The sequence below is a fragment of the Danio rerio genome, chromosome 15 (assembly GCF_049306965.1).
Source record: "Danio rerio strain Tuebingen ecotype United States chromosome 15, GRCz12tu, whole genome shotgun sequence".
Classification (NCBI taxonomy): domain Eukaryota; kingdom Metazoa; phylum Chordata; class Actinopteri; order Cypriniformes; family Danionidae; genus Danio; species Danio rerio.
This window is the reverse complement of record NC_133190.1, coordinates 26,900,437-26,916,696: the sequence shown is the minus strand read 5'-3', so window position 1 is coordinate 26,916,696 and position 16,260 is coordinate 26,900,437. Positions and strand designations below refer to the sequence as shown.

The following is a 16,260-nucleotide window of genomic DNA, read 5'->3' as shown; positions in this document are numbered from 1 at the left end:
AAGTGTGTGAATGAGTCAAGGCAGGGCATGTCTAGACACTTAAAAACGAACACATTCCCATCTATCACAGAAATAAAGTCTGTCAGCTTACCACAGCATTCAAAGTGCCTCCATGAAGACCTTGCTGACAAACAAGGTCAAAGGACGACTTAACATGGCGTATAAGATTGTATCATAAAATGCCTTGATGGAGACTTTACGGTCAAGCAGCAGATAATACACTTTTTGATAATATAGACCTCTTTATATTGACCCAGTACTGCAAGGCAGTCTCCAGAACAACCGTTCAATGTCAAAAAAGTTTGTTGAAAATAAATATATATTCTGAAAGTTTAATAAAAAAAGTATTCTGAAGGTTAATAAAATATGACATAGACTACATGATCAATTATTAATGATAATAAAATCAATAGAAGTTGTTATTGTTTAAAATACAGTCACCGGCCACTTTATTAGGTACACTGCTTGTTTTTGCAAATTTCTAATCAGACAGTCACATGGCAGCAACTCAATGCATTCAGACAAGTAGAGATGATCAAGATGATCTACTGCAGTTCAAACCGAGCAGGTGATTTAAGTGACTTAAACATGGCATGGTTGTTGCTGCCAGACAGGCTGGTCTGAGTAAACTGCTGATCTACTGGGATTTTCATGCTCAACCATCTCTAGGGATTACAGAAAATGGTCAGAAAAATATAAATATCCAGTAAGCGGCAGTTCAATGGGCGCAAATGCCTTGTTGATGCCAGAGGTCAGAGAAAAATGGCCAGACTGGTTCCATCTGATAGAAAGGCAACAGTAACTCAAATAACCACCGAGGTATGCAGAAGAGCATCTCTGAATGCACATGTTGAACTGGTTTCTTGAACCTGACAATGAGTTCACTGTACTCAAATGGCCTCCCCAGTCACTAGATCTCATTCCAATAGAGCATCTCTGTGATGTGGGGAAATAGGTTTCTAAGGATGTGCAGCTGACAAATATGCAGCAACTGTGTGATGCTACCATGTCAATATGGACCAAAATCTCTAAGGAATATTTCGATTACCTTTTTGAATTTATGCCACAAAAGATGAAGGCAGTTCTGAAGGCAAATGGTGATCTAACACGGTTCTAGTAAGGTGTACCTAATAAAGTGGCCGGTGAGTGTAGAATAAAATGAAGAAATTCTTCAATATTAAAACACACATTTGTAATAATATTTTCTGCAGGGCAACAAATGCATATGGTCACAACCAGAAAGTCAATTGGCACAAATACATTTATAACACAATAAGTTGATGAAAAAGTACAATGCGAATCAAAAAGTAACAGTGAAGATGAGCATAATGTATTAATGAAATATGTGGTGTTTCACATACACATTTTGCATGATTAACATTCACCCTTTAGGTAGAAATGGGCACCTTTTGAAAAGATACCACCCTAGTAATTCTGAGTATGTATAAGATTTAGACAAAAAAAAAAAGCGAGATCAATGAGCTTACTGAATCAAAAAAATTTAATCTGATCCTGGATGACCACTCATGGTATTTTTTTGTCTAAATTGAGATTTGATCAATTAATAGAAGAATAAACAATCTTCCTATTGATGTGTGGTTTGTTAGAATATGACACTATTTGTCTGAGACACAGCTATAGGAAAATCTGGAATCTGAGGATTAAAAAATAAATAAATAAAATAAAAATACTGAGAAACCTTTGCCTTTCAAGTTGCAATGCACATTACTACTGATACTTTGAGTTTTTATATATTTATAGTTGGAAATTTGCAAAGTATCTTCATGAAACTATTTACTTAATATTCAAATTATTTTGGTGTACTAGAAAAATCTATGATTTTGACCCATACGATGTATTTTTAGCTACTGCTAAAAGTATACCCAAGCAACAAAAGAATATGTTTCATGCCAACTAACCAGTAGCTCATTTACTTACTAGCAAAACTCTCATTTCCATTGCTTGTTGTGCTTGGTTTGCATGAACATAAGTTCAAAGAAAATAACAGCCAAAAAAAAAAAAAAAGAAGAGTGTGAAGCGGAGCTGCGCTTGGGCTGAGGATGTGTGTCAGTGGGTGAGAGCGTGTATCTCAGCAGGTGATCCCTCGCCCTGCAGGGTTAATCTCCTCCGGGAGGGCTGAACGGCGGGGTGGAGGATATTACAGCAGCTTCCTCAGCCATCAGCGCACACAGCGGCCTGCCATGCACCGCTAGACTCAGCCCAGATCAGCCGACTTTATCACGGCTCAACTACACAACTGAGCTCCGACTGCAATCCTCAGCTCATAATACCTTGTCTAAAGCATTCGCCAAATCAGTTTACCCACAACACATGCAGATAGGTTGCCAAATAAGAGTCATCATCTTTATCTATCGTGACATTTGAATGGTCACGTGGCGAAAGTGGACCATTACCTGCTGAAAAACCCCAACAGCCTCCATTTCGAACTTCACTCCATCAGTCCTTACTTGTTTGTGTTTAACCTTTATCTAGACGCAAAGGGGGGGCAGTGAGGGTCCTTTCATAGTGATCTGAATTATTGAGAGGTCTAAATCTTTAATGCACGCGTGTCTCTGATGGAGGTTCCTATTTAGAGAATCTGTCATCCGTCAGACTGAACGGCTCACAGCGTCGAGACAGGAGTGTTAGATCTGCGTGGATGGTATAGTGGAAAAAACAGGCTTGCTATAGACACATGACAGGAGATGAAAGTTCGAGGCACTATAAAGGAGTTTGATGTGCTCATAGTCTAATGCACACAATGCCAAGCCTTGCAGAGGCGATCAAAAGCAGATACATGCTCATCCATGTCGAAACGCAGACAATTTTCCTTCAAGACATGCATGACATGACCATGGTAAAAACTGATATTTAAGCCAAAACATCTAGAAGCTTATTACATTCAGCTGACTAGGTAGTTTGTTTTTCAAAGTGAAGTTTTACTTTTTTATCCATAAATAAAGACTCCTCAATTGAATTGGTGATTTTATTAAAAGGGTAGTTCAACCAAAAATGAAAATTCACTTCAAAATTCATCATTTACTCATTCTTTACTGGTTACAAACCTTTATGTGTTCCTTGCTTCTGTTATTAAAAAAATGAAAGAATATATTTAGAAAAAAGTTGGTAATTTGCAACACTCAACTGAAGAAAGAAGTTCATAAATGGCCCATTTCCACTAAGAGGTACAGTACGGTATAGTACCGGTCGGTATGGGTCACCTTTATCAAGCTTGCATTTCCACTGCCAAAAGGGTACCATTTTATTGGGTGTGATGATCTAATATCTCATTGTTCTTTGATCATTTTCATTACACCATTCTTTGAGGAACACAAAAATGTTCTTCAATGGCATAATGGTTCTTCCTGGTATCTTTAAAGCTATTATAAGCATGTGGACACACTTTAAAAGGCACCTATGATGAAAATCATTTTTGGGAGATGTTTGGACAGAACTGTGTGTAGGTAAAGTGTCCACTGTCATATTGTGGTGATATAAAGACAATAAGCCTCTTTTTAAAAATTTCCTGATGTTAAAATAGAATCCAAATCCCTCCCATTTTGAGGCTGACCGCAACATGACATAGGAGTCCGGTTTCCCGGCCCACCGAATTGACTAATACAGTACCGTATTAACACGTCTTCGTAGTAACACATATAATCAAATCCACAAGACCGCATGTGCGCAAAGCAACTAGGATTAAAAGATCTGTTCAGCTCTCTGTGATCATCAATTATCAACGAATGTGATCAAGAATGAGTTTTGCAAACGATTTTAAAACAGTGCATGTTTGTAACGAATTAAATCGATTTTACCATCTTCATCACCACAGCCGAATGTCAGTACAATTATAATCCCTACAACTTCAATCCCAATTTGTGGACATTAAATCATGTTTATTTTGTACATTTACATAACACATACAACATTGGATATTAACGTGTATCCTGTCACATTTGCTGTGCAAAAACAGTGCAAAATTAAACGTGCACGCTGTGTGTGTGTCTGGGTGTGCATGCATGAACTTTGTAACGACATTGTGTGCGACTCATTGTTGCAACTTCATAACAAATACATCAAATAATCATTGGTAAAGGTCTTACTATAGTATTTCAGACAAACGTTACATGTGATCTGCTTCCTTCATGTCTGTCACTTTGCTGTTTATCTGATGCAGACGAGGCAGTGATTGAGGCACACTCTGACAGGCACATGGGAATGGTGGGTGGGGAGAACAAGCATTAAAGGCACAGGCAACAACAGCTACATAATGTTTAGAATGTGCAGAAAATCACATTATTCTGAAAGCTATGATAAATAATCTGATTGGTGTTGAGCTGTAACTTTACCGACATATTCAGAAGGCACAAAAAACTTCTCTTAGTCTTGAAGAAAGGGTTAAAATAGGTGCCCTTTAAATAAAACAAAATTTTACATTCATAAAAATAATAAATAATAATTTAATATGATCTAATACTGTACCATGGTTTTACCACATGGTGTGAATATAAAACATATTCAGCCAAACCTCTCCTTTTTATTGCCTACAGAACAAAGAAAGTCATGCGCTTTCAGAATGGCACCAGGTTGAGTAAATGATACTCTAATCAACAGTCAGGTTGCAATATGTATTTACGCTGCATCTCAGTCCCTATTTCATCCATTCCCTTCCACGCTTGCCATTATATCAATGCCAAGGCAAGTGTAAACCCAGTGGCAAAATTAGCTGCCCTTGTGTGTGCGCGTCCACCCCACATAAAAGCTGGAGAACATTAAATTGAACCGGAAACAGAGGGAGCAGGGCATTCGGAGTGAAGTAATTGGAAGTTTTGTAAAGAAACACCGAGCCTTTATGAAATATGTGCTGTCTGGCTCCTGCGGATGATTGCTGTGAGTCTAATAGAGGAAACGTACAGTTTCTTTTCTAAGAAAGCTAACACTGCCGATTACCCCCCACACGCTCATAAAGACAGACACAGAGAAAGAGGAGGCGGTGTGTAAACGACTTTCTTATTCAAAAAGCATATTAACGATGCACACACACACAAAAAAAGACTGCAAACCCGCCACAGCTCATTAGCTCACAGAAACAAAAGAATTTGCCTGTATACAGTCATTCTTCATTTCATCGCATGAAAAAGCAGGAAATGCTTGGCAGAAATACATAGCAGCAACGTTTTAGCATTTAAGGATTTAAATTAAATTTATCGTTAAAAATAATTCATTCACTGATACAACATTATGCTCTAATGTCTAATCTCTTTTTCATACTCTTCTATAAACTGACAGCCAGTAAAATAACATTTAAAAAGTAATTAAAGGGATAGTTCATCCTAAAATGAAAATGCACTCACTAGTTACTTATTTTTCCATAATAAGAAAAACGAATTCTTTTGAAATCAATCATTACATGTTTCATGCTTTCTTCAAAATATCTTCTTCTGTGTTCAACAAGAGAAAGAAACTCATAAAGGTTGAAGCAAGTGAAGAGTGAGTAAATGATGACAGAATTTTCACTTCTGGGTGAGCTATTTCTTTAAGAATGTAAGTGTTTTTTGACAGCTACACTGAATGCAAGCACCCAATGGCTTTTTTAAAGGGATGCACTGAATTTTCAGCCACTGAAAACTGTTGGTCAAAGTTGGCATTGCTGCTGAGAAGAGAAAAACAAATAAAAAATAAGCCTCAAAAGAGGTCGAGCTGGTCAATTCTATGGTTTCACTCTCCCTCCATAGTGACTGCATGGTCAATGTGAAGTAGCTTTGCACTGTAAAACTAATTTCTGACCAAAGCGAAAGAACATCGGAGCGCACCATCAAGGAGCGTTTGTGTCTATGTCAAAGTTCAAAATAACACATTATTCAGCTTATAAACACATATACTTATCTATTCATGTACTGCACATGCTCACCATTTTCTCAATTAACGCATTGAAAAGACATTTGGGTCCCGCTTTATATTAAGTGTCCTTAACTACTATGTACTTACATCAAAAACATGAATACAATGTACTTACTGTGTTTATAATGTATTTGAGAACACTTGTGGTGCTTTGAGTTGGGATATAGGTTGGGTTATGGACAGGTTTGGTGGTATGGGTAGGTTTAAGGGAGGTTTAAGGTGTAAGGGATGGTCAACACTGTATTTACAAATGTAAATACAAACGTTAATTACAGATGTAATTACATACATGTATTTAATCAAGCATAAGTACACAGTAAATTCATGTATTTACACAATAAGTACATTGCAACAAACGATTAATTCATGTGTAAGTACGTATTAGTTAAGGTCAATTAATATAACGTGGGACCGACATTTGTATGTAGTACACTTGTTTCTGCTGTATGCAATAGCAATAATTTGCTGTCATGGCAACAAAGGTAAAAGACTTCTGTCAGTTTTTTCTCTATCAATAACATTTTACAGTCAATTAAATGTAGTTATTTTATTAGCTTGTGTTTTTGATAAGTAGTTTATTTAGAATAATGAGTTAGGCCCTAAAAAATTTACTTTATATCATTTAATAAAATAATAAGTAATAATAATTACAAAGCATTCTCGGTTTTGACTTTTTATTTTATTGCATAAAAAAACAAGCAAACCAAATCTAGTAGTGACATTTGGGTTTTAGTGTTTTAAAATGTTAATTAAATCCCTCAATGACTCTCCCACTCCACCAGTTTTAAAAAGTACTTCTTTTACAGTATATTCTTTTCAATACAATTTCAAACTGTAAAAATGGCAAAAACGACTCCTCTAGGGTCAACCTACAGATTAGAAGAAGACTAAACATGAGACAAATTGTTAGCTTAAACTGCTGTAAACTATTTTCTTTTTTAAAAAGCATTTTAATGATTCACACAATTTCTCCAGTGCAAACTGCCACAGTTTATTAGCTCACAGAAACAAAAGAATGCCACTGTTTACAGTCGTTCGTCATTTCATTGCATGAGAAATGTGAGAAATGTTAACTGAAAATTTTCGAAAATACAGCAGCAACATTTTACGTTTTTATGGACATACGTTTAAACAGTTTTTAAACAGTGTACCTTCAGTACAAGTTAAATATATATAAAAAAGACAAACTCAACTTCTCCAGAGTTATACTACATATTTACTACAGATTTAGCTACAAAAACTAAAGACTTTCATAATCAAAAATCATATTAATAATGTAATGGCCATCGCAAACTCACCACAGGTCATCAGCTCACAGAAAGCAAAGAATCTGCTTGTAATATATACAGTCATTTGTCATTCCACTGCACAACATTCCAAAATACAACAGCAGCATTTTAGGATTTTGACTTTTGATTAAATTAAATTAAATTAAATTAAATTAAATTAAATTAAATTAAATTAAATTAAATTAAATTAAATTAAATTAAATTAAATTAAATTAAATTAAATTAAATTACGATAGGTCAGATGGCGTTTCTGTGTGGAGTTTGCATGTTCTCCCTGCATTTGCATGGGTTTTCTCCGGGTGCTCCGGTTTCCCCCACAGTCCAAAGACATGCGGTACAGGCGAATTAGTTAGGCTAAATTGTCTGTAGTTAATGAGTGTGAATGAGTGTGTATGGATGTTTCCCAGAGATGGGTTGCAGCTGGAAAGGCATCCGCTGCATAAAACATATGCTGGATAAGTTGGTGGTTCATTCATGAATAAAATAAAATAAAATAAAATAAAAAAATTATAATAAAAAATAAAATTAAATAAAATTAACTTACATAATCACTTCCTATTTCATTAAAAAAAAACAAAAAAAAAACATTTTCTTCCTTTCAGTACATGCTAAATATGTAAAAATGAGAAACTCAACCATTCCAGAGTCATACTACAGATTAAGAAAGAAGACTAAAGCAAAGATGGGTATGTTAGCTAAAAGTTAAATTACTTTCATATTCAATGGGCATATTAATGATGTGCGCACACACAAAAAAGCAATTTCTGCCACAGTTCATTAGCTCACAGAAACAACAGAATTTGCCTGTATACAGTCATTTGTCATTCCATTGCACGAGAAAAGTGAGAAAGGCTAACCAAAATCTATCTACAGTGGCAACCAAAATCTATCTACAGTAGCAACATTTCGGATTTTACCGACTTAAATTAAATTAAATCACCTAATGACTTTATTTTCTCCACGTTTTTTTAAACAGTGGCTTCTTTTCAGTACAATTTAAAAGCAAACTCAACCTCTCCAGAGTCATACTACAGATTAAGAAAGAAGACTAAAGCAAAGATAGGTTGTTAGCTAAAAGCTAAACGACTTTCATATTCAAAAGGCATATTAATGATGCACGCGCACACAAAAAAGCAATTTCTCCACTACAAACCCGCCACAGTTCATTAGCTCACAGAAACAAAAGAATCTGCCTGTATACAGTCATTTGTCATTTCAACGCATGAGAAAAGCAAGACGGGGCAACATTGACGCTCTGTAACCTTTTCTGTTGGTGCCGATCTCCTCGTGATGACTCTGTTAAAAGACTATTAGCAGAGAATTATCCAAGTCATTCTCCGATGTAATTATGCGGCCTATTGACAGCAGCTGTCATTTTCAGGCTAACATGAGCATATTATGTTGACATGAGATAACAAGGAGTGTTTCCCCTTCAGTGCGCAGAGAGTCTCTCCTAATAGAAAGCAATGATTGAGAGCTCCCGACTCCCAGAGTCTTAATCGCTCGTGCCAATCTAATCAGTAAGTGTACGCTCATAAACAGGTTTGTCTAGAGCGGCTGGATCCATGCCAGCCGGAGACACTGGCACGAGTGCAATTAGTGGGAAGTAGATGAAGCAGATGTTTAGAGGTTGACATGTAGGAATGGCTCACCTTGATAGCGCAGGAGTAAGGAGCTGGACTGCGGTTGGCGGCTGCGAAAGTGGATGGAGATTTGGTTGCTCCAGCTGCGCACCACCAGACCTTTCAGTAGGATGGACTCGTTGGCCAGGACAGAAGGTTCTCGGTTACCCAGGTCTTCGAATATGACTACGTCACCCTCAGACAGGCTCACATTCATTACCTAAGCATTGGGAGAGATGAAAAAAGAAAAAGAGATTGGGGTGAACATTTGATCAATGTGAGTAAGCTGTGTAATGGACTTTTATGTATCTGAGGGTCTTGTGGACTTGAGGAAATCTCTTTATAACAGTTGATATACAGTACATTGATTTCTTCTTCTTCTACTACTACTACTACTACTGAATAACTACTACAACTACTAATAAAAAAATGTTAGATAAAAAGAGAACATCTAATAATCTAGACATTATTTTATAGAAATAATTTATTGATTATAATTTTTTTTTAGAAATTAATATCATTTATTATGATGGGGTCGGATTTCTGTCTTTAAATCCATCCCAGCAAGGATCAACGTTTATCCATTTTCTGGCTCAAACCAGCGAACTTCTTGCTGTAAGGCTATCGTGCAACCCGCTGCTTTTGACTAATGAATAAAGTTTAATATTACCTAATTTCGAAATGCGTTTAGGAATGTTCAGTTCAAGTGTTTTTGTCCCTATATTTGTATGTCATAACTCATTTTCAGGAGCCACCAAACCAGAGGCCTGATGATTGGGAACAACTGTTCCTATTGTTATTTCCATGTATTAATTCTGTTTAAAGGGATTTTACTATTTGTATGTGTTAATTGTGTTTAAAGTGATTTCCTTTTTGTGCAGGAAAAACTTTGTGTAGTATGTGAGCTGCCAGTTTGGATGTAGATTGTACTGGTTTTTACTGGTTTTTAACTGGTTATTGTAAAACGATGGTTTGTTCTGTAGACTATTGAAAAAATATATAGCTTAAAGGGGCTAATAATATTAACCTTAAAATGATTTTTTTTAAATTCAAAACTGCTTCTATTCTAGCCGAAATAAAACACATAAGACTTTCTCCAGAAGAAAATAAATATTATAAGACATACTGTGAAAATTTCCTTGCCCTGTTAAACATAATTTGGGAAATATTTGAAAAGAAACTTAAATGTAAAGGGAGGCTAATATTTCTGACTTCAACTGTATATGTATGACACAGTTATTGACGTTATGTAAAAGTACAATTGTTGTTATTTTGTATGATGCAGTTAATGACGTTATGTAAGAGTATAATTGTTGTTGTTTTGAGATTGTAGCAGAGCAGCCTAAAAACTTTTTACGAGTGTTAAAGCCGACTTCAGCTGATCTTAGTAAACTTCCTTTGTAATTGAATCTCTGACTCCGGCTTTTATCTCATCTGACAGAATGGTCATTTTTTTTGTTGAAACTGTACAATATCCCTACAATTAATTATTATTTTTATAGACATAATCTAGATTATTTTTTGCTGACATAAATTAAAGCTTACATATAAAATGTAACAGTTAATTTGCTTTCATTAATTGTTCAAATAAAATAAAATCTAAATATGTTTATAAAAACTTGAATAATATTAACTAATAATAATAATTACATGACTGGAAGTTGTAAAAGTAAAGCTAAAACAAAAATATATCAATGTTTCTACACGGTAATAAAATTAATGATAGCACATAAATTGGTAAAAGTCTATTACAAAAAAAGATAAATTATACATTTGTAAATATACGGTAATACAAATATATTATTATCAATTTCTAATGGCATAATAATTTATAACATTTATTAAAATTTGGAAAAATTATAGGTGGGTTGGAAATTATCTGTTTAGTGTTATAATAATGAAACATAAAAATACTATTCTTATTGGAACACAAGTATGCAAGTATTATTATAAAACCATAACAACTATCTATTAAAAGTTACAAAAATATAGTCAAAAGAAACAACAACACTAAGAACCAGAGATATTTGACAAAACTTTAAGTAATAAAATAAGTAAATGAGCTTAGCTTAATTTGGCAGAATAATCATTAAATTCTCCATTCTAATAACTCGCAAACTTAAACACACACACACACACACACACACACACACACACACACACACACACACACACACACACACACACACACACACACACACTAAACTTTTTAATGGGATGAAAAAGATTCAACATTTCAACATAAAAATATTAGTTAAAATTAAATAAATAAAAATATGTACTTTAATAGAAATGTTACAGTAATAAAACTTCTAGGATTATTATACAACTGATCCTAAAGGTGTCAAATGTGACCCATCAGAAGGATAAGCATGTTTGTTAAGTGTTTTAATAGGGAACAGGAACAGGAATAGGCAAGACTGCTTAAAAATGGAAAAGTTCGGACAACACGCAACAGTAGAAGGACAGACTGATGTGTTTTGGGAAATGCAGTGATGGCAGCGGGGTGACACATTCTGCCACACTGACTGCACTCATAATGGTATTGGCCTGTCTGTCTGCCAAACTGCATGGTAATTGCACCACGGGCAATCTCCTGTCTGCCGAAGCCAGCATGCATATCCTCACCTGTCACTAATAGAAATCCACAGCCGCCCATTACTTCTCGTTCTGCCCGTCTAGCGCTTCAGACAACACATGCAACAACTGCATGAGCCAATATCCAATACTGCGGCGTGGGTGGAAGTCGTGACACAGAGCGGTGTAAAAAAGTCGGAGTCTGGGGAATAATTACAATCACGCTGAATGAAAAAGTCAGACCTATTCAAGCAACGCTGCCGTCGCAAAACGATGCCATTGTAGCTGATCCGGGATCAGCAGGGATGTGCCCTTGCGCTCCTCTCAGGTAATGAAAGTGTCTTTAATCAGATGCAGGCAAATGAATGTGACCCAAGGAGGGACCCTGACGAGACGCAGACGTGACGACAGGTTAATGAGGACTCGCACGCGTCGCCCTCAATCTAGACACCCGTAACTCCTGATGACACCAAAGACACCTCCACCTCTCAGCTTAAATTAATGCTGCTGTCTGGAGTTTACCGTCAGGAAACTTTTACAAAAAGAACGGTCATTTCAATTTCTTCACCGTGAACGATGAAGACTGAATATAAAGTGTGAGTGTGTTGGAATGTTCTTAAGGGGCCCCTATTATAGGTTTATATGAATTCAGGGTCAAAAAGCACTCATTTTGTTATAATATATACTGCAGCATCTCCTCTTTTCTCAGAGTGTCTGAACCAGTTCATTCAAGAATCAGTATCTGTAAGCCTGTCTTTCCTAGAGCCTGCTCTCCTCTGATTGGTCAGATGGAGCAGTCTGTTGTATGTCAGAAACTCACATTTGATAGGGTGAAAACAGAACAAATTTGCGTGTTTTGCAATTAATTTAGATGATGCCATTTTTGAATGAATAAAGCTATTATTTATGTAATAAAACTAAAATGTCAGAATTTGACATCAACAAATGAAAGCATGGATCCATTCTGCATTGTATCAATAGTTCAGGCTGGTGATGGTGTAATGGTGTGGGGGATATATCCTTGACACACTTTGGGCCCATTAGTACCAATTGAGCATTGTCACAGCCTACCTGAGTATTGTTGCTGACCATGTTCATCCCTTAATGACCACAGTGTACCCATCATCTGATGGCTACTTCCAGCAGGACACCGCACCATGTCATAAAGCACAAATCATCTCAGACTGGTTTCTAGAACATGACAATGTTCCCTGTACTCAAATGGCCTCCACAGTCACCAGAACTCAATCCATTAGAGCACCTTTGGGATGTGGTGGAACAAGGAGATTCGCATCATAGATGTGCAGCTGACAAATTTGCAGCAACTGCATAATGCTATCAAGTCAATATGGAGCAAAATCAAAGGAATATTTCCAGTATCTTGTTGAATCTATACCATGAAGGATTAAGGTAGTTCTGAAGATAAAAGGGGGTCCAACCCAGTATTAGTACCTAAAAAAGTGTCCGGTAAGTGCATACAAAGTGCTTTTGCAATAAAACAGTGTCTTCTCAACATTTTGATTACTAAATCCAACTCTACAGTGTTTGAGGGTCAAAGTACATGTTGACCATGGGCAGCAAGGGAAAACCAAACAGTACACTGGCATTTTGCAAATTTATTTCAAGTCTACAGTTTTGTGCAGGAAGTAAGACTGAAATTTTCTAAGATGTAATTTCAGTAATCTGTTTTCTTTTTTTTTTTTGGTGAGAAAACTCAATTTTCTGTGCACTTCGACATTTAAAACTTTAAATTTTTACATCCACAAAAAGCTATATTACAGCATTCAAAAAAGCATAATACAGGCACTTTAAAAATGGTTTCTGGAAACACACTTAAAGGTTCCTGAGTGCTGTGGAGGCAACAGGTGACAACCTGATGATGTGTACTACAGAATAAATTCACGCTTAATAAAGCCGGAGCTGGAATGTGCTGAAGCAGTCTATAAAACAAAAGTGCATTACAAAGTAATCACATTACACTAAAAGCCCTCGGATAATAAAATGTTTCCAGAATATTGCTCGCCATAATCCAATTTGCGTTGGCACCGGGCCCGACCGTCTACCCCACGCATGTAATCCCTCGCATAAACATGACTGTCAGTCAGATGCAGACGTTGGCGTGTAAGCGCGCAGCCTCTCTGTGTCTTTCAGGGTCAGCTTTGATTAAAATATTTGCTGTTTTCTGCATGGAGCACAACAGGCAGTTTCAGAATAAAGGAAAATTATGTCAATTATGCCAGCACTACCGGCCTGCACAGCAGCCTATATGCCATAAAGTGAACAGGGAAAAAAAAGCCTGATGTTTTGTGTCCCATATACAAAAAAAGATCTTAAAGAGACAGTACAGTCAAATGTAAATGTACACAAATAAATCTAAATATTTAGGTGTCAGTATTTTCTCTAGCTATAAGATCAGAGCACAAATTCAACAGACTACTAGCTAACAACATTCTGATGGTGCTCTATTGGATTTTCATCTGGTGACTGTGAAGACCATCTGAGTTTAGTGAATTCACAGTCATGATCGAGAAATAATTTGAGCTTTGTGATTGGTGCATCATCCACCAATAGATGGGTTTACTGTGGACATTACATTGTAAAAGTCCTCATACTGGATGTGGCATTTAAACAATGCTCAGTGGCATTAAGGCTCCCAAAGCGTTCCAAGAAAACATCCCAAAACAATTACACAAGCAGCAGCCTGAACTGCTTAAACAAGATAGAGCTGCCCTTGACTAAAGATTTTCATGCTCGACTAGTAGTTGTTAGTTTTAACCATTAGTCGACAAATAACACGTTTATAAATAAACCATTTAAATCATAATAATGAGCCTTTAATTGCCTACATAGCCCAATAAGCACCCAAGCGCACACAAAACCTTGTCATAACATGCTGATTGTGTAAGGAAACCCCCATATGGAGGCTGTATTTACATTTTAAAAATATATTGATGAAGTTTGAAGTTGATGAGATTCATACAAATTACATAATCCGAGAATATAAATTTTACATGTGAATTTAGTTTAATTTAAAAGTAGACATTTTGCTTTCTCTATAAATAAGTGTTTCCCAACCCTGTTTCTGGAGGCACACCAACAGTATTTTTTCATGTCTTCCTTATCTGACCCATTAGGTTTTGGAGTCTCTTCTAATATTCTGATGAGTTGTTACATGTGTTGAAAATGTGTACTGTTGGTGTGCCTTTGGGAACAGTGTTGGGAAACACTGCTATACAGTATATTATGTCTGTGAGGCAAGTATATGCAGGGGTGGACTGGACATCTGGCAGACCGGCAATTTCCAGTTCTTTTCTGTCTTGACATTGGGCTGACCCAATCACAAACAAATCATTTTGTTTTTGATTGTCAACATGATGTTGGCTTATAGTTATAATAATATTTGTACAATAAAATTATAATGATATTTATACATGATCAAACTAGTGTGTAATATATATTGTATAAAATATAATATATTTTGAATATTTTTAGTTCAGGCCCAAATAAATATTTGTTGCATTTTTAAATCGTGTAAATTCATTTGATTGACTATATACAATTTTAAATCTATGTTTTGATGTTTTACTGTTGGGTTATTTAACTTTAACTATTATTTAACTTTGTTAATCAACATTAACTGTGTGCAGGCTGTTTTTGTTACGTTCATTATTTATTATAGGCTCCCTCAAAACACACAGGCAAACACAAGATGGACTATAGTGTGGATTATAAATGTATTATAATATTTTTTTTATTAAAAATTTATATTATATTTATATATTAAAATACAATTTTTTTTTTTTATAATAATAAATTACATTTTTTAGTTTATTTCTCAACTCTCATTATTTCCTGTATATGGCTTTTGGGTTTTTATAGAATATGAGTTGGTAAACATGTTTAAGGGTGTGCACAGGTGGGTAGCATATTAATTGTATGTAGTAGGCCGATCTGGCCCAAAATACCAGGGCCAATTTTTTTTGTCCCAGTCCAGCCCTCAGTAAATGCAGAGTTTCTTTATCTTGTTTACATGCTTACGTAAAAAAAAAAAAGAGAGAGATAGTAACAGGACCTTGCAGACTGTTTGCTTTCATTATTGAACAAAAGTGTGATTGTTTGTTACTATTGTGATTGCACACAAATAAACAGAGTCTGTACAGATTTTAAAGATTCTGAAATACTAAATTTCCCTTTCCCCTGCTCAACGTAAGTTTCAAATCTTCTATACTACGTTTACATATCTAAATGCACTGATTTAGTACCATGTGATTGGCCAGTTAGATTTATTTGCATTAACATAAGCATAAAAAACAGTTGTAACCACACAAGTACAGTGTATCAGTAACATAATGATACATTAATATGTAAACTAAACATTACTTTATTATGAACAAATGATGAGTTAGAGCATGGAGCTTTATTTATTCATGTGTAAATAAAGGCTACCTTGATTACTTGTTAGTACATGATTGGAAGTTAGTTAATTAATATATTAATTCCCACATTAGTGCTTATTTTAACCATCATGAACTCTTGATATGTTAATATATAATTATATCATGACTTTACTTAGAGGGGCACATCATCTTTAACCCATTCTTAACTACTCATGAACTCCTTATGCACGTCCGTCTAGTGCATTTACACTGAAGAGCAATAGTAAAGTGTTCTGTCAACATCAACATGAACAGTTTAAACACAGGAGTTCATGAGATGAATTAATGGTGATGTGCCCCTCCAAGTAAAGTCATTACATAATTATACATTAACATATCATAAGTTCATGTTGGTTACATTTAGCTTATACTTAGATGGTAATTAATACATTAATTAACAGCATTATACTAACAAGTAATTAAGATATCCGTTAT

At 35.5% G+C, this 16,260-nt stretch overlaps 1 protein-coding gene across 2 annotated transcripts in view; it reads right to left on the bottom strand.

Moving 5' to 3' along the window:
• The window catches only part of sez6b (seizure related 6 homolog b), a 335,386-nt gene that overhangs the window by 99,725 nt on the left and 219,401 nt on the right, over positions 1 to 16,260 (bottom strand). For both annotated transcript variants that reach the window (XM_073923756.1, XM_068213721.2), the window contains exon 4: positions 8,843 to 9,032. In XM_073923756.1, the coding sequence (XP_073779857.1) occupies positions 8,843 to 9,032 (190 nt within the window). The remainder of the gene's footprint in view (positions 1 to 8,842; positions 9,033 to 16,260) is intronic.